The following is a 27692-nucleotide window of genomic DNA, read 5'->3' on the forward strand; positions in this document are numbered from 1 at the left end:
ATTCCTCCCTAGCCTACTGTAGGCTACAGCCCTGAAGATTCCACTTTCCTTCACTAGGTGTTCACATTTAACATGGAATTAGTTTAGGGGTATAGGCTCTAAGACCCCTGTTGACCCCCCCCCCCCCTCCTAACCCCACCCACCCCTTTCCTTCTCACCCCTCCCTGCCCGTGCCTGCTCCAAGTGTCCAGGGAAAGTATAAAGTGGGAAGGGACCCGCACGGACGGGACATACGCTTCTGGGCTGGTACAGTCATTGCCTCGGAAAATCTCCAACCTGGTCACTTTCTCTGCTTCTCTCTGTTGCATAACTTGGGAGTCTTTATTTCCGAATAGGAATAACTTCAAGACCATCAACAAATAGGCGACTTGAATGCTGACCTATTCCTGTTTATTTAGAGGAGGTTTATTACTGGAGTGACAACTTACGTTCACGTGAAAGCTTCTAAAAACGAAGGGAAGAAGTTTTCAAGAACAAAAAGGGAAAAGGGAAACCGGAGCCAGTTTGGGATGCTACCACTCGCCGGGATGCAGACTCGCCGCGCGCTGAGTTCCTTACTGTGCGTGATGAGTTGCGCGTGGCTGCACTCTGGACTGGCCTCACGGCATAAATCTCCCGTTCTGCCCATCCATTCGGAGAGGGAACCTTTACCATCCAAGGGCATGTCAGGTGAGCCAAGATGCTTCTTCTACTTCTTTTCAACCTAAATATCTGAATTCAATTAATGACCCCTGCTGCGTTTTGAATCCTGGCACGGGCATTTCAGCACTATAGACTAGCCTAGTGCTCGTTTGCTAATCTGCCAAATATACATTTGAATGTATAGCCTAATATGTCTATAGCTTTTTAAGACCGTCAGTAGATGATTACTTAGGCTACTACAGTCTATTCTTAGCCTATCATTTTGTCTAGCAAAGTTTGTCACTGCACAGCATCACCCTTATTATCAACCCAATCTTTTTGTTTGTTGTCTTCCTTAAATGTCCCATTGTTATGGTTACTTCATGAACAATTTTTCAGAAAACATCTTAATCATAACCACCGAGAATGCCATCTGGTTCATATGCAGGGCTTTAAACTGCTTGTTTTTAAAATGGTAAGAAATCAAGGGATTAGAGCAGTGTATTAACAACTGCCACTAATAACGTTTATCCAATTCTGGAAACTGTAATCAATCGGCTGTCCTTTGCTGCAGTTCTTTAGTAGCCTTCTGGCTGTGCCAAGCAGTGATTTATATTGCAGTGAGTTGTGCGGGAAAGCATGGTGCTACGTCTAACTCCAACGCGACTGAACTGTTTAAAGTGTAGTCACTTAATGAAAGAATAATGCGAACCAGGTTGTTAGCAGCTACCGCAACCGCGCAATATCAAATCAATAGGAGTGAACTTGGCACCGGGGAGCCTCACCTCCAGGCTGCGGCGAACACCCATATGGAGCTAGGCAGGGGAGGGTTGTGGTGCAAACACTTGTTGCTGGGGCAATTGTTATGTAGGCTTTGTATAATGCAATACTTTTATTAATACTACAATTATTTTGAAATACTCAAAACCTAATATATCAATTCGTTTCCATTACATAGCCCCTGGTAGGGTACCAAAAGCGCAGTCCTTTTATTTCTCTTTCCAAATGGCTTGGTGTTTGTTGTGTGAATGGACTTATTTTTTTATTCATTTGAGGGTCCCCTGCACCATTTAAATGAAACAGGAGGCGTCGGTGAGCTCTGGAGCAATCCACCCAACATGTCCCAGCCGCAGAATCGATTATCTGTCAAACATCCACAGTCTGGCTGGGCAGAATCCTATTTTGACGTTCTGTCTGACGCCAATGTGGGAGTATGCAGTCTTTCACTTCGCAGTGAACTGTCCAGTACATATCTCATTGGCAAGAGCATAGGCCTGGCTGTCCTATTGAAGTGTCTGGCAATGCCATGCAATCCTTTCTGTTCTACTAAATGTTTGGTTGATTGTTTCGAGCATAAATTGTGAATTAATTGTAGCCATTCGAAGAAAAAAACAATACAGCATCATAACATGTTGATCTCAGACTAGGCTATGTAATGGAGTGATATGACATGTGAACTATGTAATGGAGTGATATGACATGTGAACTATGTAATGGAGTGATATGACATGTGAACTATGTAATGGAGTGATATGACATGTGAACTATGTAATGGAGTGATATGTCACGTGAACTATGTAATGGAGTGATATGACATGTGAACTATGTAATGGAGTGATATGTCACGTGAACTATGTAATGGAGTGATATGTCACGTGAACTATGTAATGGAGTGATATGTCACGTGAACTATGTAATGGAGTGATATGACATGTGAACTATGTAATGGAGTGATATGTCACGTGAACTATGTAATGGAGTGATATGACATGTGAACTATGTAATGGAGTGATATGTCACGTGAACTATGTAATGGAGTGATATGTCACGTGAACTATGTAATGGAGTGATATGACATGTGAACTATGTAATGGAGTGATATGTCACGTGAACTATGTAATGGAGTGATATGACATGTGAACTATGTAATGGAGTGATATGTCACGTGAACTACGTAATGGAGTGATATGCCATGTGAACTATGTAATGGAGTGATATGCCATGTGAACTATGTAATGGAGTGATATGCCATGTGAACTATGTAATGGAGTGATATGCCATGTGAACTATGTAATGGAGTGATATGCCATGTGAACTATGTAATGCCAGCATACTTCTGATTTAGAGTTCAACTAAAGTATACGAACGCCCCAACCTCAGTTCTTATTAACTTAAGCAATCTAAACATAGGGATGTTACAGGCCACTCACCAGTTTTACATGTATATGTGGACTCTACCAACTGCTAGTGTATTGTTGTCTTAATGGGTTCTTCTGGACTGATTGCAGGATGTTCATTCGGAGGAAGATTCTATTCTCTGGAGGACACTTGGCACCCTGACCTCGGGGAGCCGTTTGGGGTCATGCACTGTGTCCAATGTTACTGCGAGACAGTAAGTAACACCCTTCACAATAAGCCTAATAGAGTACATGTCAATCTTGGATAGTGGAGCCATTATGTAGGCCTATCAATGGACAGAAATTGGGCCTAAAATAACTAACAAATTAATTATGAATGAATCAATTACCATCTCCAGATCTTAGTGCCCCCAAAATGACCCCATTTAACAAATATCATCAGGCCTGTGTGATACAGTTTTGAGGTCAGTGTCGGATGAGGAGTTGATGTTTCATGTGTATTATTTTCAGCAAAGGGGTCGTAAGAGTAAGGTGTTGGGGAAGGTAAGCTGTAAGAACGTCAAGCGGGACTGTCCTGAGCCTAGCTGTGATGACCCAGTACTGCTACCTGGACAATGTTGCAAGACTTGCCCCAAAGGTAACCCCTACTAGCCTACTAACTGTCCCTATCACTATATAGACCTGCCCCAAAGGTAACCCCTACTAGCCTACTAACTGTCCCTATAACTATATAGACCTGCCCCAAAGGTAACCCCTACTAGCCTACTAACTGTCCCTATCACTATATAGACCTGCCCCAAAGGTAACCCCTACTAGCCTACTAACTGTCCCTATCACTATATAGACCTGCCCCAAAGGTAACCCCTACTAGCCTACTAACTGTCCCTATCACTATATAGAGACTTGCCCAAAGGTAACCCCTACTAGCCTACTAACTGTCCCTATCACTATATAGACTTGCCCAAAGGTAACCCCTACTAGCCTACTAACTGTCCCTATCACTATATAGACTTGCCCAAAGGTAACCCCTACTAGCCTACTAACTGTCCCTATCACTATATAGACTTGCCCAAAGGTAACCCCTACTAGCCTACTAACTGTCCCTATCACTATATAGACTTGCCCAAAGGTAACCCCTACTAGCCTACTAATGATCTATCCTGCCCCATGTTTCCTGTTACCCCTCTCTCGCTCTCTCTAGGTCAGTTAGTTTCATTATGTTGTTAGGCTGATTGGTAATCAGTAGCAGGTCTGGTCTCGGTTGTCTCTCCTACTTGACTGTGTCAAATAAGCTCATTCTCGCTCTCTCTTTATGAATTTATCTTATTCCCTCTTTGTCACTCCCCCATTCACTCAGACTCACAATCATGCACACCCCCCGCCGCCCACACACACACACACACACACGCGCGCGCCTGCGCAAACATTCACTCACACATGTTGGGTCTTATTTTCTCCATAGTTATTCAGCAGTGTGTTTTGGTAATGGAAAGTTAAGGTAAAGCCCTGGGTTTCTCTGAGGTGTGGGCCCCCAGCACTGAGACAACATTGAGTGTGTTTGGGTTCATGTGGGAAAATGTTGAGAGTGTGTGTCGTGGTGGTGATTTTTTGAAAAGCTTGGGAGTGTGTTGTGGTTGTGTCTTTAGGAAAAGTATGAGTGTGTTTGTCTAAATGTTAAAAAGCTTTGAATATGTTTGTCTAAGTGATGGAAAACGGGGTGTGGATGCACGCATGCTTGTGTGTGTGTATATATATTTATGTATGTATGTATGTATGTATGTATGTATGTATGTATATGTATCCTGGTGCACCTGAGGATACAGTATAGTGGAATGGAAGGAGGTGAGACTGACACTACACAGAAGCCCTAGAGCATGCCCTATGGAGGGAGAGAGAGAGGACCGGGGGGGGGGGGGGGGGAGAGAGAGAAATAAAGTTAGGAGAAGGAAAGTGGAGCAGATAGTTTAGGAGTAAAGTGGATGACCTTGGAGAGAGAGGTCTGGACTCTTTGATGATGTGTGTGTGAGCAAGAGCCTGTCTGTCTCGTAGTGTGTGTGTTTTTCTCTCAGTATGCTTTTCAGTGTGTCTGAATATCAGTGTGTGTGAGGCGCTGAAATGTGCTCATGACATCAGGACACACAGTGGTTTAGAACAGCAGGTCATTGTTGGGATTGCACGTGAGTGTCACTCCCCCTCTGCTCCTCGGACTAAGAAACAAACCTTGCTACCGTGGCACCCAGACGAGCCAGGAGTGCTCCAACAAGTGATTGGAAGAGACACCTAGAGAGAAAGAGGAGAGACAGACAGAGAGGGTGGATAGAGAGAAATACGAGAGGGAGAGAGACAGAGAGAATTAGGGAGGACAGAAAGAAGTCTTGGCATTTCAGAATTATTCCTCCCCTCTATTTCACCCTGTCACTCTTTCTAGCTGTTTCACTCATTCAACATTTGCTGTGATTCTCCTTACTTTATGCCTTCATGTTAAAGTAATGCCAACCTGTAGGTGTTGTGTAAATAGCCCACCACCTCACACGCTGTGCCCCTGGGTGTTGTGTTGCACTTGTCCAGGCGAGGTGGACAGGAAGCAGGCGGAGGCAGTGTTTGATGGTTTCGAGTACTTCCAGGAGAAGGAGAAAGAGGATGACCTGCACAAGTCCTACAATGACCGCTCATACCTCAGCTCTGAGGACATTTCCTCTGGGGAAAGCCGCACTGGTGAGCATGCACACTCGACCACACAAACCCACTCATGCAAACACACATACTGTACACTCATGCATGGAAATACATCATTTACATTTAGTCATTAACATTTAATCACTTACGGTAGTTTTTAGGGTTAATTGCCTTGATCAAGGGCATATCAACAGACTTGGTCACCTAGTCGGCTCGGGGATTCGACCCAGCAACATTTCGATTACTGGCCCAATGCTCTTAAAACCTCTCTGATCTACCCATCCCGGATCCGGGATCGTGAATACAGACTCAAGCTCATTAGCATAACGCAACGTTAACTATTCATGAAAATTGCAAATGAAATGAAATAAATATGCTAGCTCTCAAGCTTAGCCTTTTGTTAACAACACTGTCATCTCAGATTTTCAAAATATGCTTCTCAACCATAGGAACACAATCATTTGTGTAACAGTAGCTAGCTAGCGTAGCATTTAGCGTTAGCATTATCGTTAGCATTTAGCAGGCAACACTTTCACAAAAACCAGAAAAGCATTCAAATAAAATAATTTACCTTTGAAGAACTTCAGATGTTTTCAATGAGACTCTGTTAGATAGCAAATGTTCAGTTTTTCCTGAAAGATTATTTGTTTAGGAGAAATCGCATCGTTTGGTGCGTCACGTTTGGCTACCAAAAAAACCTGAAAATCCAGTCACCAATTACGCCAAACTTTTTTCCAAATTAACTCCATAATATCGACTGAAACATGGCAAACGTTGTTTAGAACCAATCCTCAAGGTGTTTTTCACATATCTCTTCGATGATAGTAGTGTGCTTCGTTCTGAATCCCAGGACAAAATGACCTCAACTGGAGATTACCCACCAATTTAGGCAAAGGACACCGGGCGGACCCCTGGAAAATGTAGTCTCTTATGGCCAATCTTCCAATGATATGCCTACAAATACGTCACAATGCTGCAGACATCTTGAAGAAACAACAGAAAGCGCAGGGTCGTTCCTGCTGCATTCACAGCCATATAAGGAGACATTTGAAAACAGAGCTTCAGAGATTCTGCTCATTTCCTGTTTGACGTTTCATCTTGGTTTTGCCTGTAGAATGAGTTCTGTGGCACTCACAGATAATATATTTGCAGTTCTGGAAACGTTAGACTGTTTTCTTTCCAAAGCTGTCAATTCTATGCATAGTCGAGCATCTTTTCGTGACAAAATATTGCGCTTAAAATGGGCACGTTTTTTTATCCAATAATGAAATAGCGCCCCTATAGACTTAACAGGTTTTAACCGCTAGGCTACCTGACATGGAAACACACACACATATTATACATGCAGTACATGGATATACAGTACAAGGATATACAGTTTTCATATAAGGACACATTCTCTCACAGCCCCCGTAACAAGGAAATCATTCCTCCATTCAGTCATTCTGAATTACATCTTTACTTAACTGTGTGTGTGTGTGTGTGTCCAGACTTTGTAGCAGTGTTGACGGGAGTGACAGGCTCCTGGTTACCCAGCTCCAGTGGTGTGGCCCGGGCACGCTTCTCTCTCACTAGAACCAGCCTGACCTTCTCCATCACCTACCAGAGGTAACACACACTGACAGAAAAACTAACAATAATCATGTGATAATCATTAGTAATGACTAGTCTCTAACTTGATCAAATGAAATTGTATCTTTCTCTCCTGTTCTCCCTCCCTCTTCCCTCTCCTAGGATTGGGCGACCAAGCAGGGTTGCCTTCCTTGATTCAGATGGAAACACTGCGTTTGAGTACAAGACCCCTAAGAGAGACTCAGACATGGTAAGAGACTGGAACACTCTCTGTTCCTAGGTAGACATTTCCGCAATTTATGTTTTTGTTGTGTGTCTGTGTGTGTGTGAATGTGAGAAGACAGGGAGAGAAAGATGAAGCACCTCCATGATAAACTCACTCTCTCTGTGACTCTCCGGTCAAACTCTCACTGGCCCCGACATAATTCACCCTTCAATGATAAACACAGACGCTGCCACCAATACACAAACACACACACGCGCACGTACATACAGACACACACACACACACACTCACAGCATTGTCACAGCATTGCCTTATCATTGTCCGAATGTTGCTGAGGTAATCAGTTCTTGATTACTGTAAAATAACGCATGGAGCCATTCTCACAAACAGTTGATTTTATTGGGTCAAATGGAATGGTGCAACTGTTGGACTGAGAGGCACAAGGAACTGCCACAGTCACCTAACTTTACACAGAGTAAACACAGAGAAAGAGAAGGAGAAAGGAAGGTATAGTTTATTTAAGAGGGGAGCTGTGTGTGTGTGTGTGTGTGTGTCATCACCAGTGCACCATTTCCCGTCTAAAGCCAAATTACACACGTAACATCATCACATTCAGTAACAACTTAAGTCAGGACCCCTGAATATAGGCCTAGAAAAAAATGTACTTATAATTTTTTTTGACAAATGCCCCTATCAAGTGTCGAGTGCTAGAGGACCTTAGTGAAACCGCCCTGGGACGGCTAGGGGGAGGGTTTGTTGGCACAGATTATCCCGGGGGGTGGTATTTAGTGCGTGACATTACCCGTGCAAAGGAGACGGAGCACAATTATAATTAAAAGAGGAGATTATATCCTGGAGTCTGAACTATGAGGTGTGTGTCCGTCATCACATTTCTTACCCCTCTAAGGCAAATATTTTTCCCAGAGGTTTCGTTGTTTGAGTCCAGAGTCTCGACGGGCTGATCTTTTCCACAGATGGAACTGTGTGTGTTGCAGAGAAATTAAACAGCATATGCAGACTGTTTTGAGTCAGTTTGGAAGCTGTAACTATGGCAGAATACAACACACACACACTCAAACCCCAGCCTTGGCTAAGAACACACACACACACACACACACACACACACACACACACACACACACACACACACACACACACACACACTCAAAACCCAGCCTTGGCTAAGAACACCACACACACACACACACACACACTCAAAACCCAGCCTTGGCTAAGAACACCACACACACACACACACACTCAAAACCCAGCCTTGGCTAAGAACACCACACACACACACTCAAAACCAAGCCTTGGCTAAGAACACCACACACACACACACACTCAAAACCCAGCCTTGGCTAAGAACACCACACACACACACACACACACACACACACACACACACACACTCAAAACCCAGCCTTGGCTAAGAACACCACACACACACACACTCAAAACCCAGCCTTGGCTAAGAACACCACACACACACACACACACACACACACACACACACACACACACACACACACACACACACACACACACACACACACACACACTCAAACCCCAGCCTTGGCTAAAAACACCACACTCACACACACACACTCAAACCCCAGCCTTGGCTAAAAACACCACACTCACACACACACACTCAAACCCCAGCCTTGGCTAAGAAAATGCGGCTGCAACTGTGTGTGTGTTTCAGATCTGCGGGGTGTGGAAGAATCTTCCCCAATCCCACGTGCGACAGCTACAGGCAGAACAACTTCGGGTTACTATGACAACAGCCACTGGTAGACGGGAGCAGATCGAAGGAAAGATCATCAAACACAGAGCACTGTTCGCAGGTGTGTGTGTGCGTGCACGTGCGTGCGTGTATTTGTGGGTGCATGAAAGTGTGTGTGTGTATCTGTTTAAATGTGGATAGAAGAAGACTCAATATTTCCATGACTTCAGATTTATGTACATACAGTTGAAGTCGTAAGTTTACATAAACCTTAGCCAAATACATTTAACTCAGTTTTTCACAATTCCTGACATTTAATCCTAGTAAAAATTCCCTGTCTTAGGTCAGTTAGAATGTGAAATGTCAGAATAATATGAGAGAGAATGATTTATTTCAGCTTTTATTTCTTTCATCACATTCCCAGTGGGTCAGAAGTTTACATACACTCAATTAGTATTTGGTAGCATTGCCTTTAAATTGTTTAGCTTGGGTCAAACGTTTCGGGTAGCCTTCCTCAAGCTTCCCACAATAAGTTGGGTGAATTTTGGTCCATTCCTCATGACAGAGCTGGTGTAACGGAGTTAGGTTTGTAGACCTCCTTGCTCACACACACTATTTCAGATCTGCCCACAAATATTCTGTAGGATTGAGGTCAGGGCTTTGTGTTGGCCACTCCAATACCATGACTTTGTTGTCCTTATGCCATTTTGCCACAACTTTGGAAGTATGCTTGGGGCCATTGTACATTTGGATGACCCATTTGCGACCAAGCTTTAACTTTGTCTTGAGATGTTGCTTCAATATATCCACATAATTTCTCTTCCTCATGATGCCATCTATTTTGTGAGGTGCACCAGCCCCCCCTGCAGCAAAGCACCCCCACAACATTACGCTGCCACTCCTGTGCTTCACGGTTGGGATGGTGTTCTTCGGCTTGCAAGCTTCCCCCTTTTTCCTCCCAACTTAATGATGGTCATTATGGCCAAACAGTTCTCTTTTTGTTTCATCAGACCAGAGGATATTTCTCCAAAAAGTACCATCCCCATGTGCAAACCGTAGTCTGGCTTTTTAAAGGCGGTTTTGGAGCAGTGGCTTCTTCCTTGCTGAGTGGCCTTTCAGGTTATGTCGATATAGGACTCATTTTACTGTGGATATAGATACTTTTGTACCTGTTTCCTCCAGCATCTTCACAAGATCCTTTGCTGTTGTTCTGGGATTGATTTGCACTTTTCACACCAGAGTACATTCCTCTCTAGGAGACAGAACGCGTCTCCTTCCTGAGCGGTATGACGGCTGCGTGGTCCCATGGTGTTTATACTTGCATACTATTGTTTGTACAGATGAACGTGGTACCTTCAGGCGTTTGGAAATTGCTCCCAAGGATGAACCAGACTTGTGGAGGTCTACAATTATTTTTCTGAGGTCTTGGCTGATTTCTTTTGATTTCCCCATGCTGTCAAGCAAAGAGGCACTGAGTTTGAAGGTAGGCCTTGAAATACATCCACAGGTACGCATCCAATTGACTCAAATGATGTCAATTAACCTACCAGAAGCTTCTAAAGCCGTGACATCATTTTCTGGAATTTTCCAAGCTGTTGAAAGGCACAGTCAACTTAGTGTATGTAAACTTCTGACCCACTGGAATTGTGATAGTGAATTATAAGTGAAATAATCAGTCTGTAAACAATTGTTGGAAAAATGACTTGTGTCATGCACAAAGTAGATGTCCTAACCGACTTGCCAAAACTATAGTTTGTAACAAGACATTTGTGGAGTGGTTGAAAAACGGGTTTTAATGACTCCAACCTAAGTGGATGTAAACTTCCGACTTCAAATGTATGTGTACCGGTAACTGCCAAATAAAGGAACCACTTGAGGAAATGAGGGATACAATACATTTGTGTACATTTCAATGAGGACAAACATTCAGTAATGTATACAGATCAAATTGTAAACAGTATCTGCATGAGAACACAGTGGATGGCCTTCATAACCAAATACAGTCAAAAAAAGGTATGTGTGTATATCATGTGTGTTTTATAATGTGAGTGTTATATCTGTGTGACCCCACAGAGACGTTCAGCTCCACTCTGACCTCAGAAAAAGAGCATTCTGGGATGGGAGGCATCGCCATGCTGACTCTGAGTGACACAGAGAACAACCTTCACTTCATCCTCATACTGCAGGGACTGATACAACCCAGACAGAGAGGTGAGAGGGGGAGGGAGGACTGATACAACCCAGACAGAGAGGTGAGAGGGGGAGGGAGGACTGATACAACACAGACAGAGGTGAGAGGGGGAGGGAGGACTGATACAACACAGACAGAGGTGAGAGGGGGAGGGAGGACTGATACAACACAGACAGAGAGGTGAGAGGGGGAGAGAGGACTGATACAACACAGACAGAGGTGAGAGGGGGAGGGAGGACTGATACAACACCGACAGAGGGGGAGAGAGGGATGGGGGAGGGAGGGAGGACTGATACAACACAGACAGAGGGGGAGAGAGGGATGGGGGAGGGAGGACTGAAACAACACAGACAGAGGGGGAGAGAGGGATGGGGAGGGAGGGAGGACTGATACAACACAGACGGAGGGGGAGAGAGGGATGGGGGAGGGAGGGAGGACTGATACAACACAGACAGAGGGGGAGCGAGGGATGGGGGAGGGAGGGAGGACTGATACAACACAGACAGAGAGGTGAGAGGGGGAGAGAGGACTGATACAACACAGACAGAGGTGAGAGGGGGAGGGAGGACTGATACAACACAGACAGAGGGGGAGAGAGGGATGGGGGAGGGAGGGAGGACTGATACAACACAGACAGAGGGGGAGAGAGGGATGGGGGAGGGAGGGAGGACTGATACAACACAGACCGAGGGGGAGAGAGGGATGGGGGAGGGAGGGAGGACTGATACAACACAGACAGATAGGTGAGAGGGGGAGAGAGGACTGATACAACACAGACAGAGGTGAGAGGGGGAGGGAGGACTGATACAACACAGACAGAGAGGTGAGAGGGGGAGAGAGGACTGATACAACACAGACAGAGGTGAGAGGGGGAGGGAGGACTGATACAACACAGACAGAGGGGGAGAGAGGGATGGGGGAGGGAGGGAGGACTGATACAACACAGACAGAGGGGGAGAGAGGGATGGGGGAGGGAGGGAGGACTGATACAACACAGACAGATAGGTGAGAGGGTGAGAGAGGGATGGGGAGGGAGGACTCATACAACACAGACAGAGAGGTGAGAGAGAGGGATGGGGAGGGAGGACTGATACAACACAGACAGAGGGGGAGAGGGAGGGATGGGGGAGGGAGGGAGGACTGATACAACACAGACGGAGGGGGAGAGAGGGATGGGGGAGGGAGGGAGGACTGATACAACACAGACAGAGAGGTGAGAGGGGGAGAGAGAGGGGTGTGTGGAAGGGAGGACTGATACAACACAGACAGAGAGGTGAGAGGGGGAGAGAGATGGATGGGGAGGGAGGGAGGACTGATACAACACAGACAGAGGGGGAGAGAGGGATGGGGGAGGGAGGGAGGACTGATACAACACAGACAGAGAGGTGAGAGGGGGAGAGAGAGGGGTGTGGGAGGGAGGACTGATACAACACAGACTGAGAGGGGGAGAGAGAGGGATGGGGGAGGGAGGGAGGACTGATACCTTCAGCCAAGAGACTACAGGTTGTTTTGGGACTAGGGATTAGGTGCTAAAACAAGAAACTAGGGATTGTTTTTGGGACTAGGGAGTAGAGGCCAAGATAAGTGACTTGGGGTTGTTTTGGGACTGGGGACTAGGGACTAGGGAGTACATTAAGGCATAAAACAAGAGACTATGGGTTGTTTTGGGACTAGGGAGTAGAGGCCAAGACAAGTGACTTGGGGTTGTTTTGGGACTGGGGACTAGGGAGTACCTTAAGGCATAAAACAAGAGACTATGGGTTGTTTTGGGACTAGAGAGTAGGGGCTAAGACAAGAGACTAGAGGTTGTTTAGGGACTGGGGACTAGGGAGTAAGTTAGGGGCTAAGACAAGAGACTAGAAGTGGTTTTGGGACTAGCGAGTGCTGTGAGGCAGTGTGACATGGTTCTAAGTTTGTTCTGTGCTCTCTCTCTCGGACCTGTAGACTCCCCCCTGGTGCCCATCCGGGTACGACTGCAGTACAGCCAACATGTCCTGAGAGAGATCCATGCCAACGTCACCGCCTATGTATGTTATATAAACTACACACACACTCTCGCTTTCTCTCTCTCTCTCTCGCTCTCTCTCTCTCTCTTTTTCTGCTTCTCTCTTGAACACAGATCTAGGATCTGCTTGTCCTCACCAAACCAGATCCTAACCTTAACCATTAGGAGGAAAACACACATCAAGACAAACCAAGAGGCAGGAGGAAGGGGGGAAACAGATGACATCGTGACATCAGAGACAAACCAAGAGTCGGGAGGAAACAGATGACATTGTGACACACTCTCCCGCTGAGGTTCCTTCCCCACGTCCTACTGCCGTTGACAGTACTGTTAAACCTCCATAGAGATGTGATGGACAAAGAAAAAGAAAGAGAGAGAGTGGAGGGGGGTTGTAAGAGACAGATGTAGTGAGGAAGAGATGGAGGGATGAGACAGAAAGGAGAGATTGAGGATGAGGGACAGAAAGGAGAGAGTGAGGGAGAGATGGAGGATGAGAGACAGAAAGGAGAGAGTGAGGGAGAGATGGAGGATGAGAGACAAAGGAGAGAGTGAGGGAGAGAGAATGGGATGGCATGCACACTCCTCACACATGTCAGTGGTTAGTTGTCTGTGGAACCAGAAAGAGGGAGGAAGAGAGGGAGGGATAGAGGGAGGAGGAGGGATGAAAGGAGGGGTCTGTTTTTGATCTGGTGGGAATTATGTGAATCTGAGAGTTGATGTGCCCCTCTTTTTGTTTTACACCCACACACACATACACCAAATAGTCTTTACGTTACATGACCAAAAGTATTTGGACACCTGCTGGCCGAACATATCATTTCAAAATCATGGGCATTAATATGGAGTTGGTCCCCACTTTGCTGCTATAACATCCTCCACTCTTCTGGAAAGGCTTTCCACTAGATGTTGGAACATCGCTACTGAGACTTGCTTCCATTCACAAGAGCATTAGTGAGGTCGGGCACTGATGTTGGGCGATTAGGCCTGCTCGCAGTCGGCGTTCCAATATATCCTAAAGGTATTCGACGGGATTGAGGTCAGGGCTTTGTGCAGGCCAGTCAAGTTCTTCCACACTGATCTCGACAAACCATTTCTGTATTGACCTCGCTTTGTGCACTGGGGCATTGTCGTGCTGGAACAGGAAATGGTCTTTCCCAAACTATTGCCACAAAGTTGGAAGCACAGAATTGTCTAGAATATCATTGTACACTGTAGCGTTAAGATTTCCCTTCACTTGAACTAAGGGGCCTAGCCTGAACCATGAAAAACATCCCTAGACCATTATTCCTCCACCAAACTTTACAGTTGGCACTATGCATTGGAGCAGGTATCGTTCTTCTGGCTTCCGTCAAACCCAGATGCGTCCATCGGACTGCCAGATGGTGAAGTGTGATTCATCACTACAGAGAATGCGTTTCCACTGCTCCAGAGTTCAATGGCTGCTAGCTTCACAACACTCCAGCAGACGCCTGGCATTGCGCATGGTGATCTTAGGCTTATGTGCGGCTGCTCGGCCATGGAAACTCATTTCATGAAGCTCCAGACGAACAGTTATTTTGCTGACGCTGCTTCCAGGATTTTTACACGCTTCATCCCTCGGCGGTCCTGTTCTATGAGCTTGTGTGGCCTACCACTTTGCGGCTGAACCGTTGTTGCTCCTCAACGTTTCCACTTCACAATAACAGCACTTACTGTTGACCGGGGCAGCTCTAGCAGGGCAGAAATTTGATGAACTGACTTGTTGAAAAGGTGGCATCCTATGACGGTACCACATTGAAAGTCACTGAGCTCTTCAGTAAGGCCATTCTACTGCCAATGTTTGGCTATGGAGATTGCATGGCCGTGTGCTTGATTTTATACACCTTTCAGCAACAGTGTGGCTGAAATAGCCAAATCCACTCATTTGAATGGTAGTGTGTGCTCTCCTCCCTTTCCTGCTCTTAATATATTACCATCCTTTACTTTCCTTTCATCTCCAATCATGCTTTTTACTCTCCACATTTCTCAATCACTCCTTCCTTCCTCCTTTCCTTCCTTACCTTCCCTCCTGTCATTCCTCCACCCCTCCCTCTCTCCCTCTCTTGGCTCAACCCTGTCCCTGGATTTATTGTACATGGATATTTCTATTGAAATGGGCCCCGGGGTCATAAAAGTAATGTGTTCACCACAGTCATACACGTGTCACATTAATACAACATTTTTCAAATAACTTTCCAATCTCTGTTTATCTAAAGTTCTGGCGGTTGGAAGGATATGAAAGTGGGTGCATTGTGTGAGATATTAACCCCAAAGCAAGCCATATTTCTGGCGTGTCTAAGGCCTGTGTGTGTGTGTGTGTGTGTGTGTGTGTGTGTGTGTGGTGGGGGGGGGGGTTGTTGACAGAGAGAGTGTGTTCTTGTGACATAATGAGTGTGTTTCAGTGTCTGTATGTGTGTTTGAGTAGAATGACTTTGTGAGTTTATCTATTTACAACCCCTTGTGTGTTTGTTTCTGATAAGTCTGACGATGTATCACCATTTCCCCAACGTTCTCCCTTTAGGACCCAGACTTTGCTGAGGTACTGACAGACCTGAACAGTCGGGAGCTCTTCTGGTTGTCAAGGGGCCAGCTGGTGATCGCCGTAGAAACCGAGGGCCCGGACCCCAGACACATCTCTGGCTTCATCACCGGCAGGAAGTCATGTGACAGTAAGTGCCACGTCCCTTTATGTAGAACAACCAATCAATCAATCAGCCCACAGTCAGTCACTCAGACAGGGGACATGTTGATTCGATTAAGTTACTCGAGTCGCTCAACATCAAACAATCAACCTTCATTCATCTTCTGTCATCCCATCACACCTGAAATGAGAGACAGAGACCTAGGAGGAATGTGTTTTGTCTTTCAGTTCACTTGTTCCCCTTCTGTTCCTCCATGGCTGTTTTATCAATTCTCTCTCTTCTATACATACTCCTTTCTTTCAAGTCTTATCACTGAAGTAAAACCATGTTTATAGCCCTGCTGTTTGACTTGGTGGTCCACCAAGACCGGGAGAGGAGGTGTGTGTCGTAGACAAAGTCTGAGACAATTCAGTGCACACATGTTCCATTCAAGCGACTCTAATGCAAACATACTTATATACTTAGATCCCCCCACACACACTCACACACACATTGTCTTTTTCATACGCACACACACACTTGTGTGTACAAACACACACACACACACACACACACACACACACACACACACACACACACACACACACACACACACACACACACACACACACACACACACACACACACACACACACACACACTGGGCGATGCCAAGGTCACAGTCTGCTGGACCTCACTCTCCATACTGGTGTTCCAGCTCCATGATTAACAGGTTGACGTTATGTGTGAAGAATTCAACCCAAAACACTCGTTTCACTCTCTCCTTACATCTCTTTCTCTCGCTCTCTCTCTCTCTCTTGCTCTCTCTCTCTCTCTGCCTGTCTCTCTTGTTCTGTTCTTTTTCTGTCTTGAACTCCTTCCCCTCTATCACTCCCATTCGGCCTTTTTTTGAGTAGTTTTCTCCCTTCTTTTCTCTTCTCTCCTTCTCTATTTGTCTTTCCCTGTCTGTCTTCTAAGCCCCTTGGTGTTCAACAAGGGTTACCTCATCCCACGATTTAACCTTGGGTTAGAGTGTGCATGTGTTGGGGGGTACACCACTTAAGCTAGAATTCTCTCTTTTGAGATGACACACACTTACCTTCACCCCAAAGTTCTGTGTGGACGGGTTGTGCTCTATTCCGTTCCCTGTGATTGTCCCCTTTGGTGGAGTGATGACATGGTGTGTGTGTGTGTGTGTGTGTGTGTGTGTGTGTGTGTGTGTGTGTGTGTGTGTGTGTGTGTGTGTGTGTGTGTGTGTGTGTGTGTGTGTGTGTGTCGTTCTACAGTGGAGACGTGAGAGAATGTGTTCTGGCCCTCTCTCGGCTCCCCCCTGTCTGGCTCTTCAGACTAACATGGTGAATTATAACACGACAGAGAGCATTGCCTCATCTCGCATGCAAGAGCTGCCTCATCACACACAGATTAGTCTGTAGTAGTCTGGGTCTGGGGTTGAAATGGAAAGGGGACAATGTCAGGAAGATGTCAGGAAGACCCTACTCATACTCACTCTCTCATCATCCTCTCTCGTTCCACCTTCAATTTGCTTTATGGAAACATGAAAAAAACATTTTTTCCTCTCTCACTTCTCTCTTTCTGTCCTACACTCCCTCTCTTTCTCTCTCCAGCCATCCAGAGTGTCATGTCCAGTGGTGATGCATTGACAGCAGGGAAGACAGGTGGTGTGGGATCAGCATTCTTTAATCTCCATGACAACGGCACCCTGGACTACCAGGTATGGATCTGAACTGAATTTAATTGATTTTAAATAACTGAATCAAATGGAATTGTACTGTCACTATTTACATATCTGAACTGAACCACCAAACCAACCCATATCCACCAAACCAACCCATATCCACCAAACCAACCCATATCCTGCTCCGTCCACAGGTCCAGATAGCGGGGTTATCCAGTGAAGTGGTGGGTCTGACCATCGAGCTAAAGCCTCGGCGGCGCAGTAAGCGCTCCGTGCTGTATGACCTAGCTCCAGAGTTCGACAGGCCCAGCGGGCGAGCGACGGGAAGCTGGAGTCGTCTGGAGGCGCGTCACATCCACATGCTGCTGCAGAACGAACTGTTCATCAACGTGGCTACGGCACACAGCCAGGAGGGGGAGCTACGTGGACAGATCAGAGGCCTGCTCTACAGCGGTCTGGAGGCACCCAGACATGGTGAGACACTGACCACAGTCCAGAGCAGAAACTAGGGCTGAATCCTAAATCAACCCCCTTTGTCTCGCTCCTTCATTTGTGCATTCGCTCATCCATTTGTGAATTGTTTTTGAGTTTGCGCAATTTCACACTAGAATGGAGTCGCGCATAATTATGAGCCACCTGTGTTTGTGTTTGACACAGGTAACAGATGAAATATCTCCCAAATGACATGTTTAACTGTGACTGTTATAAAATGACAGGGGATTTTTTCTCATTTGAATTTCATGTCCATTTTATTTTTTAAATGTGGAACATAAATTGCATCATTCAAGTCAAGAGTATATCCCGAACCTGTGTCACAGCCTGCCGCTACCGGTAGACCCATGAGAAAATTGGCCCAGCGCTGTCTAGATTACGTGAGGGTTTGGCCGGCAGGGATGTCCTTGTCCCATCACGCTCTAGCGACTCCTTCGGCTGGCCAGGCGCATGCACGTTGACATGGTCGCCGGGTGTACAGTGTTTCCTCCAACACATTGGTGCGGCTGGCTTCGGGGTTAAGTGGGCATTGTGTCAAGAAGCAGTGCGGCTTGGTGGGGTTGTGTTAGTACAGTATGTCCTGAAGTTGATTGAGCCCCTCACCACTCTTTAAATTACCCTTTGAGTTTTGTTAGTAACACGTGACAATGGAAGGCCCTCCGAGCGATTTGGTAGTGGACTGGTTGAGGATTCACCATAGAGAAACTCAAATACACTTAGGTTGAGTAAATGCATAGTTCAGGGATGGAAAACTCCAGTCCTCTAGACTAGAGACAGTGTCCACAGAGGCACCTTTATAAAGTATCTGAAAGAAAAACATTGATCCCAATTTGAGATTATTCTCTTTAACTCTAGTATTTTGCTTTTCATTCATATTTAAATCTCACCCTTTCCTTCCCTAGAGATCCCTATCCCTCTGGCAGGCCAGTTTGTGGCCCCTCCAGTCCTGACCAGTGCTGGGGGCCATGCCTGGGTGTCTGTGGATGAGCGCTGTCACCTCCATTATGAGATCGTGGTGGCAGGCCTCAGCAAAGCTGATGACCTCACAGTCAGCGCCCACCTTCATGGATTTGCCGAAATCGGAGAGCTTGGCGAGAGCAGCACCAATCACAAGAGACTGCTGACAGGGTTCTACGGTTCTCAGGTAGGCAGAGGGAGACACATGAATAATCACAGACACACAACTTCGTCATGACAGTATGATATAGATCATGTATACATACAGCAGAATCTTATTCCATTCTCTCTCCTCTCCTCTCCTCTCCTCTCCTCTCCTCTCCTCTCCTCTCCTCTCCTCTCCTCTACTCTCCTCTCCTCTCTCTCTCAGGCCCAGGGTGTGTTGAAGGACATCAGTGTAGAGTTGTTGCGTCACCTGGACAGAGGGACAGCCTTCATTCAGGTCAGCACCAAGGTCAACACCAGAGGAGAGATACGTGGACGGGTGAGTAGGACCACAACCAGAACTCAACCACTTAACAACCAGAACTCAACCACTTAACAACAGTTATTCAACCACTCTAAAATCCTAACACAGTGCACATCTCAACCTCAACCGTAGCTCGATCCACACTCCTCACACTCTCAATCCACACTCTTCAGTTTGATCATGCATTACTGGAATATATTAAGGATTATAGAGATGGAGCGATAACAGGTGGAGGAGAGGAGGGAGGGAACCGAGGCTCCTTAGGGCCCTAGTCAGCTGTGTGTATGTGTGTGTGTGTGTGTGATTGCTCACTTAGCCAGTGTGGGCCACTCACTGGCAGGTGGTCTTGTGTTTTTAGAGACATTTTGTTGAAAAGTAAAAGTTTGTGAGGACACACACACACACACACATCGTTACACGCTAACATATCTGCAGGTGGCTTGGTTTATGATTTTGTCTTAGCTGCCAGGGATTAGAATGGAAGAAAGAAACATGTGAGAACACACACACACACACACACACACACACACAGTAAGGTCCGGTAGTTTTAATAGCAAACAGGTCTGACACATAAACAGCCATCTGACGTGGAGCCGTAGAGACATGGGCGGAAAGCTGGCTGAACGCTCCATTTAGGACTAATTTACAAGTACACTTTATAACAAGGCACAAGGGAGGTTTGTCCAACAAATCACTGAAATCCTAACCTCTGTCTTCCCCCCTCTCTCCCTACTCCTTGTACTCTATCTCTTGGTCCCTTCTCTTATTCTCCTATTCTCATGCTCACCCCTTTTCTGCCCCTCTCTATCTATGTCCCTTTCTCATGCTCACCCCTTTTCTGCCCCTCTCTATCTATGTCCCTTTCTCATGCTCGCCCCTTTTCTGCCCCTCTCTATCTATGTCCCTTTCTCAAGCTCGTCCCCTCTCTTTCTTTCTCTCTCTATCACCCCCCTTTCCATTCTGCTCTCTCTTCCTCCCTCCTTCTGTCTTTCTCTCCCTACAGGTCCATGTGCCTAACAACTGTGAGTTTGGGACAAGGGGTGAGGTGGAGGTGGCTGAGTTTGATGGCCTGTTTGTGCATGATCCTGAGGAACTAAAGAAAGACCCCCACACCTGTTTCTTCGAGAGTCAACACCATGCCCACGGCTCACTCTGGACCCCCAACTACAACAACTGTTTCACCTGCAGCTGTCAGGTAGGACTGTTCAAACTACAACCACTAGGGCGGCGCTATAGCTGCGCATTCAATTAACTGCTGGTTTCCCAGACACTGATTAAGTCTAGTCCTGAACTAAGAAGCCCTTTCCATGGAGAATCTAGAAGTATAGTTTCTACTTCTATATTGAGTGACTTTGTGTCTAACCACTCTCTCTCTTCTTCTGTCCATTTTCTCTTCCCTCATCTCTCTGTTCTCCCTGTAGAAGCGCACAGTGATCTGTGACCCAGTCATCTGTCCAGTCCTCACCTGTTCTCGCACCATCCAACCTGAGGACAAGTGCTGCCCCGTGTGTCTCGGTGAGTGTGTGTGTATGAGTGTGTGTGTTGCAATGTTTGAATAGGATTGTATGCTTGAGTGTTTTCCTTATTCTTGAGAGGACTTACTATTGACATTTCACCACATTACAGTCGTAAAGTTGTGAAATAATACTTTCCTGTGTCCGTTACCCCTGTCTGTCCTTTAGAGAGGAAAGACCCCAAGAACATGAAGACTCCAGAGAGGCTAGATGAGCATCCAGAAGGTTCTGAACCATCTCTCTGTCTGACTGTCACTCCTCTTTCTTTCTCGCTTTCTCCATCTGTCTGTTCCTCTGTCTCTCCCTGCCAGGAGGCACTCGTTCTGTCTCTCTACATCACCCTCCCTCCTCTGCTTCTGTCTGTTCCATCTGTTTCTCCCTGCCAGGAGGCACTCGTTCTGTCTCTCTACATCACCCTCCCTCCTCTGCTTCTGTCTGTTCCTCCATCTCTCCCTGCCAGGAGGCACTCGTTCTGTCAGGTCTCTCTACATCACCCTCCCTCCTCTCCTTCTGTCTGTTCCCTCTGTTTTTCCCTGCCAGGAGGCACTCGTTTTGTCTCTCTACATCACCCTCCCTCCTCTCCTTCTGTCTGTTCCCTCTGTTTCTCCCTGCCAGGAGGCACTCGTTCTGTCTCTCTACATCACCCTCCCTCCTCTCCTTCTGTCTGTTCCTCTATCTCTCCCTGCCAGGAGGCACTCGTTCTGTCTCTCTACATCACCCTCCCTCCTCTCCTTCTGTCTGTTCCATCTGTTTCTCCCTGCCAGGAGGCACTCGTTCTGTCTCTCTACATCACCCTCCCTCCTCTCCTTCTGTCTGTTCCCTCTGTTTCTCCCTGCCAGGAGGCACTCGTTCTGTCTCTCTACATCACCCTCCCTCCTCTCCTTCTGTCTGTTCCTCTATCTCTCCCTGCCAGGAGGCACTCGTTCTGTCAGGTCTCTCTACATCACCCTCCCTCCTCTCCTTCTGTCTGTTCCCTCTGTTTCTCCCTGCCAGGAGGCACTCGTTCTGTCTCTCTACATCACCCTCCCTCCTCTTCTTCTGTCTGTTCCTCTATCTCTCCCTGCCAGGAGGCACTCGTTCTGTCTCTCTACATCACCCTCCCTCCTCTCCATCTGTCTGTTCCCTCTGTTTCTCCCTGCCAGGAGGCACTCATTCTGTCTCTCTACATCACCCTCCCTCCTCTCCATCTGTCTGTTCCCTCTGTTTCTCCCTGCCAGGAGGCACTCGTTCTGTCTCTCTACATCACCCTCCCCCCTCTTCTTCTGTCTGTTCCCTCTGTTTCTCCCTGCCAGGAGGCACTCGATCTGTCAGGTCTCTCTACATCACCCTCCCTCCTCTCCATCTGTCTGTTCCCTCTGTTTCTCCCTGCCAGGAGGCACTCGTTCTGTCTCTCTACATCACCCTCCCTCCTCTCCTTCTGTCTGTTCCCTTTGTTTCTCCCTGCCAGGAGGCACTCGTTCTGTCTCTCTACATCACCCTCCCTCCTCTCCATCTGTCTGTTCCCTCTGTTTCTCCCTGCCAGGAGGCACTCGTTCTGTCTCTCTACATCACCCTCCCTCCTCTCCATCTGTCTGTTCCCTCTGTTTCTCCCTGCCAGGAGGCACTCGTTCTGTCTCTCTACATCACCCTCCCTCCTCTCCTTCTGTCTGTTCCCTCTGTTTCTCCCTGCCAGGAGGCACTCGTTCTGTCTCTCTACATCACCCTCCCTCCACTCCATCTGTCTGTTCCCTCTGTCTCTTTGTGCCAACAGATACGTTTTACCTCTGAGATTGATATCCATTTCTAATGCTAAGAGTGTCCTCTATTTCTCTCATCCCTCTGAACCCCCCTGTACTCACTCACTCACTCAGGTTGTTACTTTGAGGGGGACCAGAAGATGCATGCTCCTGGGTCAACATGGCATCCATTCGTCCCTCCATTTGGCTACATCAAGTGTGCCCTTTGCACCTGCAAGGTAGGCCTCTAGGTTACTTCTTCACAGCTAGGATGATGTAAGTCGATAAGTGATGTTAACAAAACATAATTAGAAACATAATCTTTCTGCAGCTTCCTAGAATTTAACGTAAATTACGCTAATTTCCTATTGTGTCCTTCCTCCTCTACTCCTGTAGGGGGCGACAGGCGAGGTGCACTGTGAGAAGGTGACGTGTCCAGTCCTGACCTGCAGTCGTCCGGTACGCCGTAGCCCCTCAGACTGCTGTAAGGAATGTCCGGAGGAAGACAAACCCCTTTTGGTGCACGCTGACATGATGCAGGCAGACGGAACGCGTCACTGCAAGTTTGGGAAGAACTTCTACCAGAACAGTGACAACTGGCACCCCCGTGTACCCCTGATGGGAGAGATGAAGTGCATCACCTGCTGGTGTGACGTGAGTATTACAGGGAGTCGGGGACCAGTCAGGTACAAGTCTTTTACAAAATACAGACACTTAAGAGTGAGTTTGGACCTGTTGCCAAGCAACAAAACTCAAGACAAAAAAGCTTCAGACTGTTGGACCTAAACCCCATAGACCAAAAAGGAAAAAGACACTGTAGAACTCCCTCTGTTTCAGTAAACCTTTAGAAAAAAAACTGAGACTCAACGTTTCTTCTGACTGAAGAAGTTTTCCCATGCCACTGTGCTCAATACATATTTGTACAGATAGAGTAGGGATGTTTCAGACTTTGTTGGGCTTCATAGCTGTAGGGATGGTCCATACCCCTTGTCTGGTCCATACCCCTTGAGGAAACATTCCAGTGTCAGTGTGGGGAACTCTGGGATTTGGAGTTGAGAAGCGTGGAGCATTTTCTGGTTTCACAGCATTGTGAGAAGCATTCCTAATGTACCTCCCTCGGTCTCTCTCTCCCTCCCTCCCTCCTTTCTTTCTCTTTCTTTCTCCCCCTCTCTCCAGCATGGTGTGACTAAGTGTCAGAGGAAACAGTGTCCAGTCCTGACCTGTAGTAACATCACCCGCCGGGAGGGCATGTGCTGTCCTGAGTGCCAAGGTAACAAGCACACACAAACATACACCCTCCTCCCTCATGCTCCCTAGCCAGAGCATCCAAGCACACACAAACATACACCCTCCTCCCTCATGCTCCCTAGCCAGAGCATCCAAGCACACACAAACATACACCCTCCTCCCTCATGCTCCCTAGCCAGAGCATCCAAGCACACACAAACATACACCCTCCTCCCTCATGCTCCCTAGCCAGAGCATCCAAGGACACATGCTTGAAATAGCGAGACATGCTCTCAATCCTGATGACATGCTTTCAAACAGTGATGATTCATGTAGTAATCATAGATTCATTCATATTGGATTGTCTCTTTTGTTTAGATTCCAAAGAGGAAGAGGAGGAGCTGATGAAAGTTCCGGAAAAGAAGAACAGCTGGAGACACTGAGCTGAGATCCCCTCTCCACCCGCATCCCCCACTTCTACCCCCCCCCCCCCCTCCTCTCTCTACCTACCCCCTCATGGGCAGACCTAGACCTGCACACTGGGTCAGCTAACACCCCCTAAAATCAAGACCCCTATAACCCTCCAGCCCCAACCCACAAACCCCCCTGTCCACTCCCACCCCTTAGTCAGCCTAAGGATTGTAACGAAGGAAGGAAAGACAAACAGAGGAAAAGAAAGAGAAGCACTGAGGTGTCATGGAAAGAAGGGAACAAGACGAGATCTGAAGTGGACCAACCACAGCTGCTGCAGCAGTGTCTTTTGACTGGTTCCTCCTTTGAAATTTGCCATTTTGTTTTGTTTTCAGTTCTTTTGTCTCCCCGTGATGAATTTTGACCGCCCTTTCAAAAATCACATACAATTACCCTTCATATTCGAATACAACAAGGTTTGCTTAGTTGTTAAAATGGATGTGTTGGTAATCTTTGCATCACCACACACATGTCCTGTCATCCCATCCAGTCAGCACCACACATATGTCCTGTCATCCCATCCACTCAGCACCACACAAATGTCCTGTCATCCCATCCAGTCAGCACCACACATATGTCCTGTCATCCCATCCAGTCAGCACCACACATATGTCCTGTCATCCCATCCAGTCAGCACCACACATACGTCCTGTCATCCCATCCAGTCAGCACCACACATATGTCCTGTCATCCCATCCAGTCAGCACCACACATATGTCCTGTCATCCCATCCAGTCAGCACCACACATAAGTCCTGTCATCCCATCTAGTCAGCACCACACATATGTCCTGTCATCCCATCCAGTCAGCACCACACATATGTCCTGTCATCCCATCCACTCAGCACCACACATATGTCCTGTCATCCCATCCAGTCAGCACCACACATATGTCCTGTCATCCCATCCAGTCAGCACCACACATATGTCCTGTCATCCCATCCAGTCAGCACCATACATATGTCCTGTCATCCCATCCAGTCAGCACCACATATGTCCTGTCATCCCATCCAGTCAGCACCACACATACGTCCTGTCATCCCATCCAGTCAGCACCACACATATGTCCTGTCATCCCATCCACCACTAGAACTCTTCCCTTGGAAAAGCATAACACACCCAAGTATCTATTCTAATTGCTCACTGAAGAGATTAGAATATACAGTAACTTTACATAAACATTTGATTTATTTGCAGCTCTGAGTCTGGTACCATTGACCTGTATTGCACCTCTTCATGTGGTTGTCTGTTTCTCATTTCAGTAATATGTATAATTATTTTAAAATACTTTGTATTAGTGTTGTTATTTTTCTGAATTTTGCTTGTATTTATTGAACGTTTGAAGGAAAAAATTAAAGTTGTTTGTAAGAAATCGTCTTTTGACAATTTAGTTGAAACCATGACCTTTTCCACTCTCCTCCTCCTCTTCTCTCTTTATCTTAATCTCTATCTCTCTTTCATTTCTTCTCTCCACTCTTCCATTTCCCGTTTCAACTGGTTCCACTTTCCTTCTCCTAACTTTATTTGTCTCTCTCTCTCTCTCTCTCTCTCTCTCTACATACTGTATATGTATGAACACTTATCTCCCTCTGATCTGTCTGTTTTCTCTCCCTCTGATGTGTCTGTTTTCTCTCCCTCGGTTCTGTCTGTTTTCTCTCCCTCGGTTCTGTCTGTTTTCTCTCCCTCTGATCTGTCTGTTTTCTCTCCCTCTGATCTGTCTGTTTTCTCTCCCTCTGATCTGTCTGTTTTCTCTCCCTCTGATCTGTCTGTTTTCTCTCCCTCTGTGTCTGTTTTCTCTCCCTCTGATCTGTCTGTTTTCTCTCCCTCTGATCTGTCTGTTTTCTCTCCCTCTGATCTGTCTGTTTTCTCTCCCTCTGATGTGTCTGTTTTCTCTCCCTCTGATGTGTCTGTTTTCTCTCCCTCTGATCTGTCTGTTTTCTCTCCCTCTGATCTGTCTGTTTTCTCTCCCTCTGATCTGTCTGTTTTCTCTCCCTCTGATCTGTCTGTTTTCTCTCCCTCTGATCTGTCTGTTTTCTCTCCCTCTGATCTGTCTGTTTTCTCTCCCTCTGATCTGTCTGTTTTCTCTCCCTCGGTTCTGTCTGTTTTCTCTCCCTCTGATCTGTCTGTTTTCTCTCCCTCTGATCTGTCTGTTTTCTCTCCCTCTGATCTGTCTGTTTTCTCTCCCTCTGATGTGTCTGTTTTCTCTCCCTCTGATCTGTCTGTTTTCTCTCCCTCTGATCTGTCTGTTTTCTCTCCCTCTGATCTGTCTGTTTTCTCTCCCTCTGATCTGTCTGTTTTCTCTCCCTCTGATCTGTCTGTTTTCTCTCCCTCTGATCTGTCTGTTTTCTCTCCCTCTGATGTGTCTGTTTTCTCTCCCTCTGATCTGTCTGTTTTCTCTCCCTCTGATCTGTCTGTTTTCTCTCCCTCTGATCTGTCTGTTTTCTCTCCCTCTGATCTGTCTGTTTTCTTTCCTTCTCCCTCGTTCTGTCCAGCTGGATTTGAGGAATGGTGAAATGTGACAAACAGACGTAGCCCCCCTCTCTCTCCCTCTCTCTCTCCCTCTCCACCCTTCATCAGATGGCACTCTTTATTTTCCTCTCCTCCGTTCCATAGACATACACCACATGTGTTCTACAGCACCCTCAATGCACTCTGCCCCTGATGGACACACACACACATAATGACTCAGCCAAAGGACAGACAGACTGAAACATAAACACACACTCTGCCCCTGAAGAAGGAGAACACACACGTGCACACAGGTTAGCGTTTTTCCGTCACGAATCTGGTTCTGGAAGCAGCTCTGCAGAGTGGTCCCTAGCTGGCACGAACACAAAGTCATAGAATGTGTTTTTAAACCTAACCTTGACCACACTGCAAATCCTACTGCCTAACCCTAACCTTAAATTAAGACCAAAAAGCTCATGTTTGTTTTCATTAATTTATACAATATAGCCAATTTTGACGTTGCAGCTGGCCTATCTAAAGTGAAATTGTTCAGTTCTGCCTCCAGGACAAGACTCGTAACAACAAACGTCAACCTGCCACATGCACACGGATTCAGCCAAACGACACAGACTGAACATCTACCTCTCCCCCTATGGGCAAGGTAAATAGTATTGACGTAAATCACTTCCTACTGTAGAGCCAGCTGGTTGTGAGCTTGCCCAGTAGCATTTGTTGACCTTCCCATAGCAGAGAACAGAGCAGAGAGCAGAGTAGAGAGAGAGGCCATGTTGTAAAGCCATCAGCAAGCCGGCTGACCGGCCAGCAGCTATACAGCTGGAGGCTAGGGTCAAAGGTCAACAATGCTGAACTATGGCTCTGTTCCCACAGCCTGGATCAGAGGCATGTC

At 46.7% G+C, this 27692-nt stretch overlaps 1 protein-coding gene across 1 annotated transcript; it reads left to right on the forward strand.

Moving 5' to 3' along the window:
• LOC139382559 (chordin-like) lies at positions 1-25709 on the forward strand. The gene is made up of 21 exons (XM_071126667.1): positions 1-669; positions 2910-3013; positions 3270-3396; positions 5328-5474; positions 6926-7043; positions 7170-7257; positions 8942-9083; positions 11036-11173; positions 13098-13180; positions 15698-15845; positions 17423-17529; positions 17688-17967; positions 18888-19129; positions 19313-19426; positions 20415-20606; positions 20833-20926; positions 21094-21150; positions 22776-22879; positions 23037-23294; positions 23817-23910; positions 24246-25709. Exons 1-21 carry the CDS (start codon positions 510-512, stop codon positions 24308-24310), a joined length of 2862 nt encoding a protein of 953 aa, XP_070982768.1. The 5' UTR covers positions 1-509; the 3' UTR covers positions 24311-25709.
• The last annotated feature ends 1983 nt before the right edge of the window (positions 25710-27692 follow it).

This window comes from Oncorhynchus clarkii, chromosome 24 (assembly GCF_045791955.1).
Source record: "Oncorhynchus clarkii lewisi isolate Uvic-CL-2024 chromosome 24, UVic_Ocla_1.0, whole genome shotgun sequence".
NCBI lineage: Eukaryota > Metazoa > Chordata > Actinopteri > Salmoniformes > Salmonidae > Oncorhynchus > Oncorhynchus clarkii.

What these genes read in the sequence shown, in the direction of transcription:
- LOC139382559 (XM_071126667.1), top strand. Translation starts at nt 510, where the DNA reads ATGCTACCACTCGCCGGGATGCAGACTCGCCGCGCGCTGAGTTCCTTA. An exon ending in CTCTGGGGAAAGCCGCACTG is followed by an intron (nt 5,475 to 6,925) that starts GTGAGCATGCAC and finishes GTGTGTGTCCAG; the next exon opens with ACTTTGTAGCAGTGTTGACG. An exon ending in GTGCTGCCCCGTGTGTCTCG is followed by an intron (nt 20,927 to 21,093) that starts GTGAGTGTGTGT and finishes TCTGTCCTTTAG; the next exon opens with AGAGGAAAGACCCCAAGAAC.